At 36.5% G+C, this 19,165-nt stretch overlaps 1 protein-coding gene across 9 annotated transcripts in view; it reads left to right on the top strand.

Annotated features, from left to right (window-relative positions):
- The window catches only part of mmd (mind-meld), a 48,677-nt gene that overhangs the window by 20,011 nt on the left and 9,501 nt on the right, over positions 1-19,165 (top strand). For 5 of the 9 annotated variants that reach the window (XM_064699255.1, XM_064699248.1, XM_064699269.1 and 2 more), the window contains exons 8-23: positions 194-340; positions 409-699; positions 761-930; positions 1,029-1,198; positions 1,713-1,876; positions 2,401-2,565; positions 2,633-2,777; positions 2,844-3,015; positions 3,264-3,383; positions 3,521-3,698; positions 3,867-4,017; positions 8,162-8,300; positions 13,754-13,915; positions 14,065-14,126; positions 16,108-16,918; positions 18,094-18,450. In XM_064699255.1, coding sequence (XP_064555325.1) covers positions 194-340; positions 409-699; positions 761-930; positions 1,029-1,198; positions 1,713-1,876; positions 2,401-2,565; positions 2,633-2,777; positions 2,844-3,015; positions 3,264-3,383; positions 3,521-3,698; positions 3,867-4,017; positions 8,162-8,300; positions 13,754-13,915; positions 14,065-14,126; positions 16,108-16,918; positions 18,094-18,450 — 3,404 coding nt within the window. Of the gene's footprint in view, positions 1-193; positions 341-408; positions 700-760; positions 931-1,028; positions 1,199-1,712; positions 1,877-2,400; positions 2,566-2,632; positions 2,778-2,843; positions 3,016-3,263; positions 3,384-3,520; positions 3,699-3,866; positions 4,018-8,161; positions 8,301-13,753; positions 13,916-14,064; positions 14,127-16,107; positions 16,919-18,093; positions 18,451-19,165 lie in introns of those variants that run through there. The other 4 variants (XM_064699263.1, XM_064699272.1, XM_064699290.1 and 1 more) reach the window with 3 other exon arrangements.

The raw sequence follows: 19,165 nt of genomic DNA, 5'->3' as shown, positions 1-19,165 counted from the left end.
GACTTTCTCTTGCAGGCAACACATATATCGAACAACTGTATCATATAGTTCCCATGGGAATAAGCGCACGAAAATTAAGTTGTTAAACAAACAACTTTTGACCAAGCTCGGCATTTGCTAGTTGCCTACATATAAGCATAAACTTGTCAACGTCGGACCATCATATTATATAGATCATTTGTTTTTTTTGCAGGACATTGAGCACTGTTACTATCATGGCACCGTGAAGGATTATCCGGGCGCCAGTGCCGCTTTTCATACCTGCAACGGCGTTAGCGGTGTCATACATATTGGCAACGAGACCTTTGTCATACATCCCTTTTACGGCGGTGATCTATCGGTAAGTTAGGTGATCCCAATCTAAGTTAATTAGCCTGTAACCAAATGCCCCGCTCATCGCTGCTGTAGAAACATCCGCATGTGATTTTTGAGGCGCGTACAAAGGCGAACAAGGGTTGCGCCAACTCTGGCAATTTGGACTCGTGGCGCCTATCCCGTCGCACCAAGCACCTGTCGGCGGGAGTTGTCGATGAGATACATCCGAATGGGGCGGGCCGCTATAAGCGGGATGTGCGCGAGGCAACCAAATATATCGAGACGGCCATCATAGTCGATAAGGCCATGTTCGAGAAGCGGAACGGTAGCACACGCGCCGAAGTCATCCATGATGCCATACAGGTGGCCAATATAGCTGATTTGGTGAGTACAGAAATGGCAATGAGCACTTATTTTGTAATTCTGATTATGTCCGCCTGCTCAGTATTTCCGCACGCTGAATACTCGTGTGTCTGTGGTGTACATTGAGACGTGGGGCAAGAACCAGGCGGCCATTGATGGCAGCAAGGACATTAGCAAGGCCATATCCAACTTTAATGACTACACTTCAAGGAATCTGTATCAAATCGAGAGGGATACCACACAGCTGTTATCGTAAGTAGACACGCACACACACACACACACACAAACTCACATACATACGCATATACCCCATATAATGTGCATATGCACGTGCTTACTTGTTTTTGCAGCGGGGAAACGTTCGCCGGGGGCGAGGCTGGCATGGCCGTGCCCGAGACTGTCTGCACACCCCGTGCCGTCGGCATCAGCGTCGATGTCAATGTGTATGAGCCGCACCTTCTGGCGGGCACAATGGCCCATATGATTGGCCACAATATTGGCATGGGCCACGACGATGGGCGTAAGTACAATTAAATCTGTGCCAGGTCTACTTTTAAAATATTTGCGAATTTCGCCCAAAATAGTTTGCCTAACAATATTTTTTATGAGAACTTTAATTACATTTGTATGCCCTAAATAAATAAAATCACCATCACACACTTCTTTTCCGTCTTCTTGTTTTTTTTTAACAAATTTTCTTTCATTTGATAAAAATTTATCTAAGATAAAAATTAGAACACTTTTATTAAATTCTTAAATTACTCACTTTAAAGCAATTTGCTATTGAGTAATGAATACTCTGCGGAATGCTGTCTAATGTTATTAAAAAATATTAATACTTCAATTTTATTGTACTAAATTGATATTGAAATACGTTTTGTGTTGCTTTAAGATTTGGCATTGCTTGTGCATGGAAGGTGTGCATAAAGCAGGATTAATTTTGATATGTTCTAAGAACTTTGAATTCTTAGTATTTATGGAGTTGAAGCTTTTGTGTTAAATGCATTCTATGGAATTTCCGCAATTTTATTCAGGTGAGGAATGCTTTTGCCGGGACTGGCATGGTTGCATCATGGCGCAATCAATAGTCGGCCAGGAGAATGTGCAGCCATACAAATTCTCAGAATGCAGTAAAAAGGATTACATTGACGCATTGCGAACGGGTCACGGGCTTTGTTTACTCAACAAGCCCAACGAGGTGAGATACAGCGCGTTGCCTCCCTGCCCCCCTCCCCTCTCTTCCCAGTCTATCGGTACACAATAGGTTTTCAGCTGGCTCTGCGGTCAGTTGCTAGGGAGGTTAACTGTTGCGTAGTAACTGCATCAGTACAGATAAACTCAATTAGAATGGTTTGTGCAAGAGACTAAGAAATACCCATTAATAAGTATCCCAAAACAAAGATATAACTGAGCGTAAGAATAATTAAGTACATTGTCATTTAAATATGCAGACAAAATGATTATTTTTGCTTATACTCAAAATGTCGTGTTTCCCTTGAACAAACTGTAAATATTAAATTGGGAGATATTTAGCTACTTCTGATTAAAAATGAATTGTTTAAATATGAATTATATTCATTTTTATTTTTAATAAAATATCTAAACTAATATCAAGCAAAAGTTATTAAGAATATTATATTGTGAGGAATTGCTTACAACCATTTACGAATCTATTAATATCTAGCAGAGAAATCAAAATACATATATTCCCATCACTTGCAGATTGAGTTGCGGCGCAACTGTGGAAATAAAATCATCGAGGAGGACGAGGAGTGCGACTGCGGCACGTTCGAGGAATGTGCATTGGATCCCTGCTGCGATAGCATCACATGTAAGCTGAAATCCGAAGCACAGTGCGCCAGCGGTGCCTGCTGTGACCAATGTCGGGTAAGTGAAAAGTGAAAAGTGGAAAGTGTGATTGCTTTTGACTCGAACACAATTGTGTTTATGCCAGCTGCGACCCAAGGACTACATATGCCGCGACTCGCATAACGAATGCGATTTGCCCGAGTATTGTGATGGTGAGGTGGGCCAATGTCCCGCTGATATCTACAAGAAGAATGGCTCGCCCTGCGGCCTTAGCAAGTCAGGTGTTTCGGGTAAGGGAGCGACACATCATATTGCAGCCTAGCTAGGTAGTAAAATTATGACATATTCCCCTTCAGGCTATTGCTTCCAGGGCTATTGCCCCACCCTGAATCTGCAATGCGAGGCCATTTGGGGCTACGGCGGCTTTGCGGCCGATCGTCAGTGCTATGAACAGTTTAACTCGAAGGGCTCCATTAACGGTCACTGCGGTCGCGATGCCAACGATCATTACATCAAATGCGAGCCAGAGTAGGTGCCCTTGAATATTATGCGTAATGCTTTCTTAGATTACAAAAGAAAAACCAAACAAAAACAAAAAACGCTTTGAACTAACGCATTTTGCATGACTAACATTTCATATGATTTGCGTATTTGGTGCTTTCAACAGTGAATACAGCGAATACTTTTGATATTTCAAATCAAGTACTTGAACCAGCCATGAGTGATATTCAGTTAACTTACTAATAATATTTATTCCCTTGATTCTCCGGTAACAGGAACGTACAGTGCGGCACGCTGCAGTGCAAGGAGGGCGAGCGACAGCCAGTGAATGATGGAATCGACCAGTTATACTCTCGCACAATTATCTCCATCAAGGCGCAGGAATATGAATGCAAGTGCGTAGCTCGGTTTTGGTGATGGGGCCTTTGCATTGGGATTGGGGTTGGGGGTTCGGTTGGGGAAGGCTGCTTTATTTTTGAAGCGTTTGCAGCTTTCAGGCATAAGACTGTAATACACTTGTATGCATTTGCAGGGCAACCAGCGGTCAAGTGGGCTCCAATAGCTATCCAAATCACGGTTTGGTCAAGGATGGCACACCATGCGGCGATAATTTGATTTGTCTTAACCAAACGTGCGTTAGTCTCTTTCCGCATGTGGATCAAACCAAGTGCCCAACAAATAAGCAGGGTCAAGAGTGCTCCGAGCGTGGTGTAAGTTCAAAAAGTGGAACACACACACAAAACAGAAACAAACAAAATAAAACCACAATAACAACAACAACAATAACAACAGCATCTATCCATCCAACCGCCTGAATATCCATTTATATATTTTTATACGTACATATTTTTCCACCCCTTGGTTATGCCATTCCACAGTTCTGCACCAACGCTAATCGTTGCTTCTGCGATATGGGCTGGGGCGGCACGGACTGCAGTACGGTCGTCCTTTTGACAACACCACTGCCAACCGAAGCATTGCCAACGCCGGAGAATACAATCAAAATGGAGAAAAAAGAAACTCCATATGGTAAGAAATAGTGGGTGTGGGCCGAGGTCACCGAAGACTCGTACCTGGCATCAACATATGTATTGGGATACATGCTAATCGAATTTAACCACAAATCTAATTAGATCAGAACTAACATTACTTTAACATAACTTACCTAGCCGAACCGGCGTTATGGAGGGGCATCAGTTATGCACCGGTACTGACGGTACTAACGCTTGCCACAACTGAACCCAAATAGCGAACTCACAAGGTCTCTCGATATGATTGATAATTGATTTGATTGCAATTCGATACCATCGATATACATAATTTGTTTCGATAACTCGTATGACAATGGTAATTACATCGATTGCTAGTTTTGTTAGGTAAATGGCGTAAGGTCCAAAAATCGATTCCACTTAATGTTTTAAGGTCCAACCATATAGATACAGAATTACCCTACATAGCATTACAGCTCTAAAGCTATTCCTATTACTAATGCTATAGCTGGACTAAAAAACATCAAATCACAAACTCAATTCATCAACGATTCAAATATCGGTTTGTCCATTCCAACTCCAATCTCAGTATCAGATCATGCATTCCAGTTCCTCCAAAATCAGATTTTTTGATAAATTGAAAAATAGCAAATGTTCTGGGGTTCTGAAAGCTACAAATGTACATTTTGTCTATGTTTTTCTCTTGTTTCTATATTAACATGATTTGACATATTTAAAACAAATATAATTTCCACTGCAGCTCAACGGTAATGGGATAAGGGACAGGATTTTAAAACAAAAATGTTTAGGACCTTGAACATATTTTACTTCTTGGATTTATTTTTTTTAAGCTATGACTCACCTTTGGACTACGAGCTAGTTCTGTATAATATAATGAGGGATCATGTATGGGTTCATTTGCTTAGACTAATGCAGGCGTAATAAGCGTATGGTATGAATCCAGAAATCCATTTAAAGAAATTGAAAGAAAACGGCTTTTTTAGAATCTTAAACATTGATTTGTGAAATGGGCTCATTTCCTGTTCCGTTTGTCTTTGTTCCGTTAGTTTGCTTAAATTATACCAAATATCTAAGATATATAAGCATTTTTTATTATTAATTTAAATTAAAAGTTGGGTAAATAGGAATATATAAGCTTACATGTTAGATACGCAAATGAAGAGAACTTTAGTATTCAGATTTCAGAACAATTGCAGCATGTATATATACAAATTTATATAATTTGGTGAAAAAAAAGATTTAAGAAAAACCGAAAAGAAAATACAATAAAATGCAACCACCATTTCCAGGCACCTCTGACCAAAATAGGATCAGCACATTAACCATGGTCATCATTTTAACAGTTATCGTCAAATGTGTCTTCATTAGTTTTGCAACACTGGCCGTTTGCTACAGGTAGAGTACCAAGCAACTCAACAATCGGTTACACCGATCATGCGTACACAAACACACATGCACTCGCACATGCACATGCATACATATGTATACGCGTACACGCATACGCATAGAATGCAAGCATAAAGTAGCATTAAAGCAAAGAAAATACCGTAATAAAGCTGTTGAGCCAATATCAGGATTGACGACTTATAGACCTTATAGATCTTCTTCGCGGGGGTCAAACCAATTTGTATGCTGCATGCTTAAGGTCAGGCTTAGCAGTTTCTCTTTCTCTTTCGTTTTCTGTCTCCTTCCTCGCTACTGCTTTCTATCGCTTTTTCTTACTCTCTCTCTCTCTCTCTCTCTCTCTCTCTCTCTCTCTCTCTCTCTCTCTCCCTCTCCCTCTCTTTCGCTCATCTGAGTACGCTTTATAATTTGAAAGATAACAATTTGCTTTAGAGATAGGATATGTTTAAACGTCTGACCAATAGCTTTCAAATATGCCACACTATCCCGAACACATACATATGTGTGCGTATGCATGCATGTGTGTGTATGGTTGTATGCATGTACTCGTTTGCTTAAAGTATTTCGCAAACATATAAGTTTGTATGTATGTGCATACATAGCTGCCACTGCCATTATGTATCAGGTTTCATTTATATTTATGTTAATTATGTGTAATTTTCATTTATACGTTCAGGACTGTGAATGTATGTATCTGTATATGTGTACATATGTATTAATGTACCTATGTATGCTGTATACTCGTACATACATATATATGTATATATATATATATGTATATATATATATATGTATATATATATGCCTATTGTGTTTGTAAAAAACTATTGAATTATTTTCTTGTTTTTCGTCCGATTCATAAATTTTTTTTGTATGTTTTTTCATTGTGTGTGTTCCTTCATTTTATATTTCTTTTGTTCCATATACATAATGACATACAGTTTGTTTGTATGTATGCATATAGCTGCGTACATACGTATGTGTATGTATATATATGTCTGTTTGTATATATGTTGTTAAACACTTGATGTACTTATATATCTACGCGCTGGTTAATGCTATTGAGTAATCTGTGTTTGTTTTCATTGTTGTTCGTATATCAAATGCCGTGTATGTATGTGTGTACCCTTAAACTATATATGTATTCATATGTTGGACCTACAGAACACACTCGTGTGCATTCACATATACACATGCATTCATACATACATATATGTAATATTTACGATCACAATCATGCACACTACAAAATAGACAGACACGCCCGAATTGCATCCACTAAACCTACTTCCTCTTCCTTAAATTTACAGACACACACGTACACGCACACAGACACACAGACACACATGCGCCGTTCACTTCCGGAAACACGACTCATGCACACTTAAGATCTTTTTAAGAGACCGACACCACGCTTTCGATATATTTGAAATTAAAAGTTAAACCTATACATACATACATAGAATTCAATTCAATTTTGAACACTTCCCAAATTAAATGTATGCGCAATACCCATTAACAAACGATCTTCAACAATCGTGAATGCGACCCATACAAGTTGGTGTACAAATTATATATATATATATATATATATATATATATTAACATATTTTTATCAGTATTTATCTCTGAGTTTGATTGTTTAAGGTCCTTTGTATCTATGTATATATATTGAAATGTTTATGCTTGAACAACATATATGTAACATACATATACATATCTGCTAGGGCGTAGCTCGGAGGCGTGGCCTTTGTTATAGACTTTTTGCATAGCTTGGATTACCATTGTCATAGCCTGGGTGCTGCCGAAAAGTATAAAAAAAAAACAAAAATCCAAAACAATACGAAATTACAATAAAAAAAAAACACTTTGAATGAAATTAAAAATTGCAGTTCAACTGTAACTGAAAGTGTAAACTCGAGGCGCAAATGTGAGAATCGTTCGATTTCGGCTTCATTCGATGCGTTTTGTGGCCGAAAGAAACTTTTTGTTGGTAGCCCAACAACGGCACTTAATACCCATGCATATACACATATATATATATATATATATGTATATACAATATATATATGTATATACAATATATATATATGTGTATACAATATATATATATGTATATACAATATATATTTATGTGTATATGTATGCTTGTCAAATTTCATGCACATAAATGCCGAATTGCCTTTTCTTGTGTGCTGAGCTCTAATATTTTTGTGAAACCTCCAAAAATAACAAAAAAGAAAAAACAATACAAAACGAAAATGAAGAAAACGTACAAAATGTTATTTATTTGCTTGTTTTTTTTTTTCGGCTGACCCACCACCCACCTGCTAAACTGATATCGGCGAAACCAACAACTTCAATAAAAAAAAAAAACAAAATATATACATATGTGTAAATAAAATAAAAACAAAAATCCATCAACAACAACAAAAAACACCTGGTATATTATAACGTAACGTATGCAAATCCAACTATAAACTATTTTGAAATATATTGAAAACAAAAATTGTCAATACACCGGGGCGTATGCATAATATTGTTTATATATCCATATATTATACATATCTATATATATTTATATATATATATATATATATGTGTGTTTATATGCATATGTTTGACAAACGCATCAAATCTAAATCCGCACACACTCACACACACTCGCACAAAATGCTCACCATTCACATTCCCACACACACACACACTAACGCACTCACATTTATATCGAAACAAATGGCAAATATAATCTCGTATAGAGAACTACCACGGCTCAAATACAGTGTTCCTAGTCGGTGTTCTAATGTCAGTTGTAGGGTTCGTTTTTATAACATTCACCTTGATGGCATTGTGCTACAGGTCAGTTGTAGTACATAGAAACTTCTCCCTGTGTCTGAGGTTAGTTGAAAAGAAGTAATGAAAAAGCCAGCTCTAAATACAAAATACAAATTACTACAACAAAAAAAAAAAAAAAAACAAAAAACAACAACTGCAAAAGCAATGCAAAAAGTACAAAAGAACACTAACAAAAATCGAAAAAAAAAACTCAATATTTTGTTAATATGTTTTTGTTTCCGATTTAAATCATTTTTAATCTTTCGAAATGTTGTCCTCATTATGAGTCGTAGTATTTAGTACATAAATACATGCGTACATGTGTGTATATATGCATGCATCTTCTGCATACATATGTATGCATGCCCGTACATGCATATGTACATCAATGTAAACGTTGTCATTTTTTGTGTATTCAGTTCGTTTTTGAAACCATTTAAAACACGCATAATTGCCATTGCATTCAAATGCACACATTTTACATATTATTGTGTGTATATATATATATGCAGATATATGCATATATGTATATACTGATATATATATATATATATATATATATACGCACATATATATGCATATATTTGAATATATAGTCATAGCAATGGTATCGAAACGTCCATATATGCATATGTACATAGTTCAGATTAATTAAATGCATATATTTATATGTACATACTATATATTCTGATTTCTCGCTTGTTGGCTTCCATTCCTCACTCACTTTATCGGTTCCAAACACATGTAAATTCCTTTGTACATACTTATCCAGCGTGAAGACCATAGAAAACCACATTCTACATATATTTTGTTTTATAAACAGACAAACTTGTATGTACATATGATTGTATGCCTATCCTACAGTGATGTGAGTTTGTACATAACTATATATGTACTTACAACTGTATAGCGCATATATTCACATATACTTACTGTCAAATCAAATCTAATTATATATGTGTGTACGGATGAATGTACATATATTGAATGATACATACATACGTACATGCAAGTACATATACACGGACATGCACAATCCTCATTATAATCAAAGGCTGCATCTACAAACTCACGGTTCGTTCCTGATGGCTCTAAGCCCAACCACCCCATACTAGTCCGACAATAATTATTATTTTGTTTTATTTTTTGTTGTCTTATATTCTTCCTTTTGTCAAATAAAGCAAAACCAAACACACAACAACAATTAGTAATAAAATTATTATTTATATGGCCGTGCAGCTTGAATTAGACATTTTTTGTCAGCTTCAAACCTATCAACTAGTATGTAAAAATACCCTAGCTTATACACAAAGAATAAAAAAAAAAAACAGCTTCAAAGAGGTAGAGTGTATTAAAGGAGCTGCATTCAACACATGCTGAGTAGTAAATCAATAGCTTTTAAAATCTATAATTATAGTTAGACAGAAACTTAATTAGCAACTAAAAGACTGTCAAACGTCCACTGAAAGTAGATAAATGCAGCTTTTATAGAATAAATTATATATTACGAGGCAGGACTGACAAGTACTTGACCTTAATTTAAACAAAAAAAATATAAAATAAATGAAAAGAAAAACTCTAGAGCAGCTTTGCTAGATATATATTTTTGTTATAAATAGAAAAGAAGCAGTTATAAAGAAATTGAATATTAGTAGGAGAACAAGCAGTAAATAGCAGCAAAAAGTCTGGGAGAAAACCATCAATGAAATGATATAAAAGGCTTGCAACTTGACACACCGAAATATAAGCAAATATTGGAAATTTACAATATATATTTGCATAATATATATATTAAAAAATGTTTGACAATAAAGTATTGTGCTTTTCTCGCCGATTAGTTTATAGCGAGCCCCCGCACAGTAACCTTTAACTTTATTTTAAAGTAAAGCGGCACACCCACATATATCGATCTGATCAAATTTCAAATTTCAAAGAGATTTGCATGAATTAACCTATGTATGTACATAGTGCATACAAATATCCTCCAACTTAGGCAAAACTATTAATTAATATTATTATCAAATAAATACAATGGGATCAATCGTAGTACACATAAGTACATGATAATAACATATGCATATTTATATTTTATTTCCCAACTTATTTTCAATACATAGCCTTTTAGTTCAATATGTATTAGTATCAATTATTTTTGATTATTGTTAATGAGTGATAAATCATAAGATTTGAACAAGACCACGCCAAGAAATGGAAATTGTGGTCAGAGCATCGCTGATCGCCGATCTTGTTGACTATTTTCATTACTACTTTTGTTCAGTTTAGTAATCCCGAAATATTAAAACATGAAAAAAAAAAAACACAAAAAATAACAATTATAATAATAATATAAATAACCCAACCTGATCGAAATACTATATAACTAATGCATATGCCAAAGTACTTACATATTAGGACTGCCACATCATTATTATGATACTTAGATACAGTCTCACAAATACCATACACCCATATATAATATAAAAAGAAAAACCCACACACAACCAAGTAACAAGCCCCCGCTTACTTGCAGCCCAAAGCCAAATATAATAAGAAGAATTATGCATAATAATGCATACTCTTCAGACGATATTGTATGTAGGTTGGGGGAAAGCATTTGCCAAACGCATTTGCTATGCCTCCAATGGCAATTGGAGATCTCATTTTGCGCATAGGGCCCAACATAGACGAAACTGACTTTGAGTTATGGTGGTGCTTTCTGCAGAGAGAGCCAGCGATGTTTCCGATGAGCCGTCACCATGAGCTTATTGCAAATGTACTAAATGAATACAATATACACACAGAAAGCATCAAAATACTTGCATACATATATTCTATACTTTGTATGTGTAAGTTAACGTGTTTTCTTTGTGTACTATCGTATCAGCATCGATTTTCGATATTAACAACACACACTACACACGCATACCTAAGGCATATGTGTTTATGTAAATAGACACATATGCCATGGGTAACCACAATACATGCTACAGCCCCATTATCCATTATCCCATTCCCCAATTTTCAATCCTGGCGCTTAAACTAAGCTTTCATACACATACATATAAGGACCATATGTTACGGTCTTTAATCGCTTCTCATACACATCACAAGCTAAACGCGTTGCAGGCTGTCTTTGTATGTCTGTATGCATTCGAAATAAGTTTTTGTATATCCAATATTATTCCATATTCTATTATTGCATATGGGTATGCTTAAATATATTAAAAGTCTATCGCCCATATATCATTTATATATGTTTCAAAGCCTCAAATGTATTCATCCTGAAAGTATGCTATAACATTTTCTATGCAAAGCAAAACCTTCTTTACGCCATTTAAAGTTTGACGCCGGAAAAATAAAATAAACAGTTTAATTTGAAATATATTGACAAAAAGTTTCTGATACTATGCGATCGTGACTGAATAATATTTTAAAAATCAGCAGGAGGCTCTTGTAAAATACAAAATTTAAAAATTAACTTGGATGTTATTCTTATTTGTCTGCATATATACATCCGTGACGGCCCTCATACGTATGTACCTATATACCGACACATACACATGTAAATAAATTCACTTATATACATGTCTTCCCGATCCCATTCGACCTTCAGCTTTCATTACTTTCTTCACCGTTTTGTAAGTACTTATGTCTCATCCATGCTTGTCGCTCTTTTTTTCTCTGTTTATCTATATTTGTCCATCTTTGGCTTTCCCTCTCTCTCACTCACTTTCTATTCTCTCTCTGCCTCTCTGTGTGTGTTCCTTTTCATCTAACTCGGGCTGACTGAAAAAAGAAAACTATTTTCAAGCCTGTTAACGAGTATTAAACGTGTGATTTATTCCATTCTATATGTATGCTTCCAACTGTCTGTGTGCTTGATGTATGTATGTGTGAATGCTGGCATGCATGATTTTATGTATGTATATATGTATGCGTTAGGTCAACGAATTGTCTAACCAAACAAAGTAACTGCCCCCTGTCCGTGCCTACATATTACGACTGTTCTACATACTTGCATACATAAATATCAACATTCTTTTAATAAATGTGGAAAGCACAAAAACTATTATGAATTTGTTTTTCGTGTTATGTCGTTGACGTGTTTTTGAGAAGAATTTCATTGATAATGCGATAATCCAAAAGTTTTCAAACAATTTCTTTGTTCTCTGCAAAGTTCTGGTTTCATATCATGTTCATTCAAGAATGTTATCATTGTTAATGCATTTACATATGTACACACGTTATGCTTTTGTTTCGTTCTTATTGTTTTATTATTTTGAGCCTTTCTTGAGGCATATTCAATGTATTGAAGTCGTGTTGCGAGGACATACATATCTACATACATATTTGGAGTGCTATAAAATGTAAATATCTATGAAGAAATACGCATAAATATAAATATAAATATTGTGCGCATTTTGTTTATATGTACAGTTATGTTTATGGGTATGTATGTATGTATTTTCATTTGCATTTATCTTTGCATAACAAAATTCTTTATGTGGCACTTGATTTTACTTTTTACAACAAACAAAACAAAACAAAACAGAAATGAAAAACAATTCTATTGCGAGCATATTATTAATCAAGTATCTCATCATAACCTTTCGTTTCCCAACAAAAACAACAACAACAACAACAACTACAACAATAACAATAACAATAACAACATCAACAACAACAAAATCCGAAACCAACAACAAAAACAAAATCAACCAAAAAAATTTAATCGAAAATCAAAAATACAAAATCAAAATTCAAATTAAACAAACAAAATGTATGTGTGTAAACACCGCGCCACGTGTACACACACCCACATCCTAATTTACGGCGCGTACGTATGTATGTATGTGTGTATGTCTGTGTGTGTGTGTCTGTGCCTCTGTGTGTGCCTGTTGGTGTGCCTGTGTGTGTGCCTGTGTGTGTGCCTGTGTGTGTGCTTGTGAGTGTGCTTGTGTTTGTTTGACCCTTTGCATGTGTGTCTCTGCGTGTCCGTGTGGGTGTGTGTATGTTGGCATTCCTACGCCTCATACACCTCGTGTATACAAACATATTTGATATGTATGTATATTATCGTATCTCAACCAACCAACCAACCAACCAACCAACCAATCAACCAACTTACCAACCAATCAACCAACCTACGACCAAATCCATCGACCATGCCAAATACGTTTCGAACTGATTTTGTATATAATCCAATACAAATAATTTCATAATGAATTATAAATCCAAAAATCATATGCACCATTCAACGCTTTAAACAATTATACATATGTACATATATATATATATGTATATTTATATATGCCTATATATGTATGTATATGCCCTGTGTGTATACAAAAACCCATGAATTATATATATGTATCTATATATATACATATATATATATATATATTTATATATATATATATATATATGTATATATATATATATACAAATCATATAAAATAAACAACAATAACAACAACAACCAAACAACTCTGACGTCGATACCAACATCAACATAGACGCAAGACAACCACCCTTAAGTACGATCCGCCCTTCTCAAAAAAACCCATCCCCAAGGGCTACGGCGGTGCGGCAACGGCGGCCAACAACCATCATTCCGTCGAGGAGGTATCCTTAGATGGCTCCAGTAAATTGGTGTATGCCAATCAAGCCGGATTCAGGTGAGCATTTCCATCTCTAAATTCCAATACACACACACACACACACACGCACACCCCACAGCCGCTTTTTAATACGGCTCGTTACGTTTATGTATTTTTGTGCATTTTTCTACCGTATTTGCTTTTCGTTTGTCTTCCATTTCATGCAGGGATAAGAACTTACATGGACGTCGCTATACGACGGGTGGTGAGGATGATCAATCACATGCAGGTTAATACAACAACAACAACAAGAACATTAACATTCCCTATACATATTCATGCTCTAGAGTTCATCATATTCACTACCAATTTCATACTTTATGACAAGCACTCACACAGTTCTCAAACCAAATATCGTATACGTATCATATTGCTATGCATAGGTATACCAAGTAATTGACGTTATTAACTAGTATATATACTATAAAAATACATATACTTACATTAATTCAGTGCCTTTGCTGTTACCTGTTAATACTATATATATTGCTATATTGCAATAAATAATTAAACGTACGTTCTTAAATTGATTTGTAGTTTTAAGATAGTTACCCTATATACAATACATACAATACGATTGCTATTCGTTCCACTCGGGAGCCTGAACTTAAGGACCTATTACAATCAGTTGGTCATAATTACTGTAAAGCTAGTTATACACCATACACATACTAAACATATCTGTTTGTCTTCTTCATAAGACATTTATACTTTCAATATCATACACAAAGTTTATTCAATAATTTTTTCTGCATTTAAAAACCTTAGCAAATTGTTATATTTTTTTAAAAAGCTTGTTTGACTTAGCTATATATTAAAAACGTCCCAGAATTTCCAACGAGGAATATCTTTTATAAGAAAGTTTAACTTGCTCCTCCTCTTAATTCGTAAAAGTAAAAACTCGCGTTTATAAATAGCAGCTTTCTAGTACTTTTTAGCATTTCTTAGTAAGCTTCTCTTTTTTAAGTAAATCTTCGACTGGTTTTTGCAGACTAGAAAACTAGGGTCGATGTGAATATCGAAAGTTCATAATTTTGTAGTTTCAATCTATAAAAACGAATGCAAAGTAATTAAAGTAATCAAGAGCTGGGTCTTGAAAAATTTCATTTATAAGGATGGGCAATGGTTGGAAAACTGTTGTATTCCTCTGTGAAATCTAATATTTGACAGGTTTCACCGATTTTACAGGTAGATTTCATAATCCACGGTCGAAAAATGAATGGAAACTGATATATTTGTTATATAATATATACTTGCAATGCTGTAAATTATGTAGATTATATATTTGAAATAACTGCAGCAGTTTTAAATGTGTTAAAATATAAGACTATGTTCCAATAATTTGAAAGCATTATTAATTAGCTAGCTATAAGCAGGGTTAAGGAAGTGAAAATTGTTGATTTAAGTTATAATCTAAACACATTTTTGTAAATGAGTAATTGTTCTTGCGGCACTCTCTACTTTCTCTGACTACTCCTACTACTACTACTACTACTACTACTACTACTACTAATACTACTAAACCTACTACAACTCTACTACTACTCCTACTACTACTACTACTACTACTAATACTACTAAACCTACTACAACTCTACTACTACTCCTACTACTACTACTACTACTACTACTACTACTACTGCTACTACTACTACTACTACTACTACTATTATTACTACTACTCCTACTCCTAGTACTTCTACTTCTATCTCCACTACTTTTTATACTAATACAAATTCTACTACTTGTATTGTTACTGCTTATATTATTACTACTACAGCTACTGCTTACTTTACTTCTTATACTACTACTTCAACTTATACCAGTACTTCTAACTCTTCTCCTACTACTTATTCTATTACTATGCATACTATTACTTTTACTATTGCTACAACTATTACTCCGACTTCTCCTACTTATACAACAACTACTACTTCTACTGCTACTCGTACAACTTTTACCTTTTCTACTACTAGAACTACTTCTACTACTACTAATAATAATACTATGACTATTACTACTACTACTTCTACATTACTATTACTTAACTACTACTTATGTTACGACTAATTCTACTACTAATCTACTACTCTGTATACGACGAGCTCTCTGCACTCTCTGCTGTCTGACTCTACCACATTTGTATGTTCTTTTGCATGTACATTGGAACCGCTTGAACACTACGTTTGAATCGATTGGACGCCACACAGAAAAGGGCATACTGAAGAAGCATGGCTACGGACTTGTGCATGGCGAGCAGCTGAAAGACAAGTGGTGCGATGACAGCCAGTCGGATAATCTGGAGCTGATTACACAGGATGGCACACAGACCTCCACAATTGGCGGTGCGGCTGCCTCAGAAGTGGAGCGCACGCTCAAATCGCTGAACGGTTACCATGAGGACATTTTAGAGGCGCTGCGTAATGCGGCCTCGCATCGCGGCACCGGCACTGGCAACACGCCCGTCGGCAGTGGCAGCCTCAGTGAGGAAATGTTGCGCAAAACACTGCAGGACTGCAACAATGCCCAGCTGGGCTATGCCGCTGAGCCGTACAAGCGGGCCAGCGGCTCCAAGTCGAGCTCGCGTGAGAATATCTGCGACAGTGCCGCCGCACATGCCATTTTGTTGGACGGTAGTGGTTCCGCATTGGGCGGTTTGACACTTGGTACTGACATGAGCGGCGTACGGGGTGTTGGTAGTGGCATTGGCGTTGGTGGTGCTGGTGGCTTAGCGAACGCTATTGGTCATGGCGGGGCAATGATGCATCATCATCGATCGCAACATCAGTTACATCAGCCTCCTGGGCTGGCACTGCAACAGCAACCAACTGACGAGGATGATGCCCCGTCGACTGGGCCGCTGCGTATACGCAATCTGGAGGATCTGATCAGGCAGCTGGAGCATCATTCGTCACGTCACATGAGTCCCAGTGGCTCCGAGGATATACGCATATCGGAAACTGAGGCCGATCGCCACTATAGATTAGATAGTTCCGCCGCTTGTAGTGAGTCCTCGCAAGGGTTAGTTTCGAATTCGTATTCGATTTCGATTTTTTTTCGATGCCAATCCCAAGAACCCGAAATTCCCAATCCAAGAAAAAGTTACCCAAAATATGTAAATGCCGAGTCCGACAAACCTGATAAACGCTTATCATGCATAGGAGTTACATTTATTTTGCATTGTATACAAAACACACAAATACACACACTCACACACATATATACACATATGCATACCCATACTCGTACCTTGTTTGACTTAGCGTAGGATTTGCTGGTACTCGTACTCGAACTCGTACTCGTAATATGTTGAATGTACTCAACAGCTGTGTGCATTGCGATTCAAAAGTACTTTCTTAATAGCCAGTACCGATATGCTTGTTTTATAACCGCAATAAGTATTATTTGTACTCGTTTTATCAATCATTCAGTTCAAACTTAAAATTAACCTATTCAAAAATCTATAACCTGATCAAATGTAGCCCAATTGCTTCACATTGTTAATGGTATAGCGTAAATTATATATGGCTTTAACATTCTTCATAACATCGCCGACATTGTTGCAACATAGAACAACAACTGGAACAACCGCATAAACATTCAATACACAACACACAGACACACACTCACATACTATCTACAAACCAAGATGAGCATGTACTATGCTGTGGTCCGTTTGGACTGCAGATATTTATATCGATCTTTAGCCAACGCAACTTTCTATTCGCATTTCTTGCAGGCTTCAGACTGGAATATCTTGTGTGATAAAGGTTGGTTTCATAAGCGTTGCCACGCCTACAGTACAAAAACAAAGTAGTTCCCCTTTAAAGAAAGTAAAGCCACGGGTTCTCAAACCCCAATTGAATCCTTTAAATATAGTCAGATACAGAAGATACAAAACAGGGTTCGCTGTCTGCTGACTGATTACCAAATATATACCCATTAAAAAACTTCACAAGTATGAAATTGTTATTGGTAATTTTTTTAAACATACTCTCTTTTCTTTTGATGTATTTACGATATGTGAGCAGCTCATCTGTCGTTACCTGTCGTAACCTCCGCTGTGATATATTCGGTCTCGGTCTCGGTCTCGTTATCCCCATATCCCTATCCGCCCATCCCGTTTTTCGTTTTATTGTGCTTTAACTATGCTAAAAAGAGTCTTTGATTGGATTTTGCTTTTTGCCCACCGCCAGCTCGAACCAGCAAGCAGCTCAATCTCAGAAAACAGCTACAATTCACCCGTCTTACAGCAGCCGTTGCCGGCCCCGCTCTGATGAGGATACGCGCTTTGCCTACGGCGGACGTTACCGTCAGCCGGCGCCCACTGGCCGCCATACAACGCATCAGTCGCACTCTCCCCATGCATTCGGACACCATACACACCATTCGCACGCCCACGGACATGCCACACACGGTCCACACTCATCGCACCACTCGTCGCACACGCACCTGCACCAGGACGATGAGGGCATCTACGAGAGCGCCGATCATCATGAGCGCGGCGTTCTCGACACGCGACTCGATCAACAGGAGACGCCCGAGAGCGAAAGGTAAGTCTCCGTCTCTTCACCTACACACACATACATATATGTATATATATATATATATATATATATAAATATGCATATATACATATATATATATATATATAGATATAGATATATATATAAATATAAATGTCGCGTCCAATCGCCTCCCATTCGCAACCCAAGCAGACCCCCCATTTTAATAATATCGACAATCCTTTGATTGCTCTCTCGATTGGTTACAGCTTATTTTGCAGCCTGTGGCTACATGAGATCCAGTTTTAGAGATGAGCGCGTAAGCCGTTCATCGTGCTGTTCGCTTGGTCTTACAGTTATTTATTGTCCTAGATTCTTTTCCGCAGCGTTGCCATATTTTTCTTTTCTGTTATTTTAGCCGGATCCTTTGATTATCTGCCTAATTTGCCTTTGAGTCAGATTCTTGTTCAGTCCGTTTAGTGAGTAGTTCAATGGAAAACTATTCCGATTCGATATAACTCTATTGTTAAATAGTATGTCCCATATTTTACTTTAAGATACATACAGTTCATTTACTTAAAATGTCTAAACAAATTCTATCCTTTAGCATACTTCAAGGTGCGTCGCAGAAATTATAATAAAACCTATACCTTATTTTTCGGAGTAAAAAATTTATGCTATTGAAATTTTTTTGTTGTTGCTTATAAACGAATCCCGCCATCTCTATTCTGTGTCATGTATGCATGTACATAATAATCTGTTA

The sequence above is a fragment of the Drosophila montana genome, unplaced genomic scaffold (assembly GCF_035044405.1).
Source record: "Drosophila montana isolate Dmon_TW-CO22-7 unplaced genomic scaffold, ASM3504440v1 contig_1624_1, whole genome shotgun sequence".
Taxonomy (NCBI): domain Eukaryota; kingdom Metazoa; phylum Arthropoda; class Insecta; order Diptera; family Drosophilidae; genus Drosophila; species Drosophila montana.
Note: the sequence above shows the minus strand (reverse complement) of the source record. Positions and strands in the feature narration are given on the sequence as shown.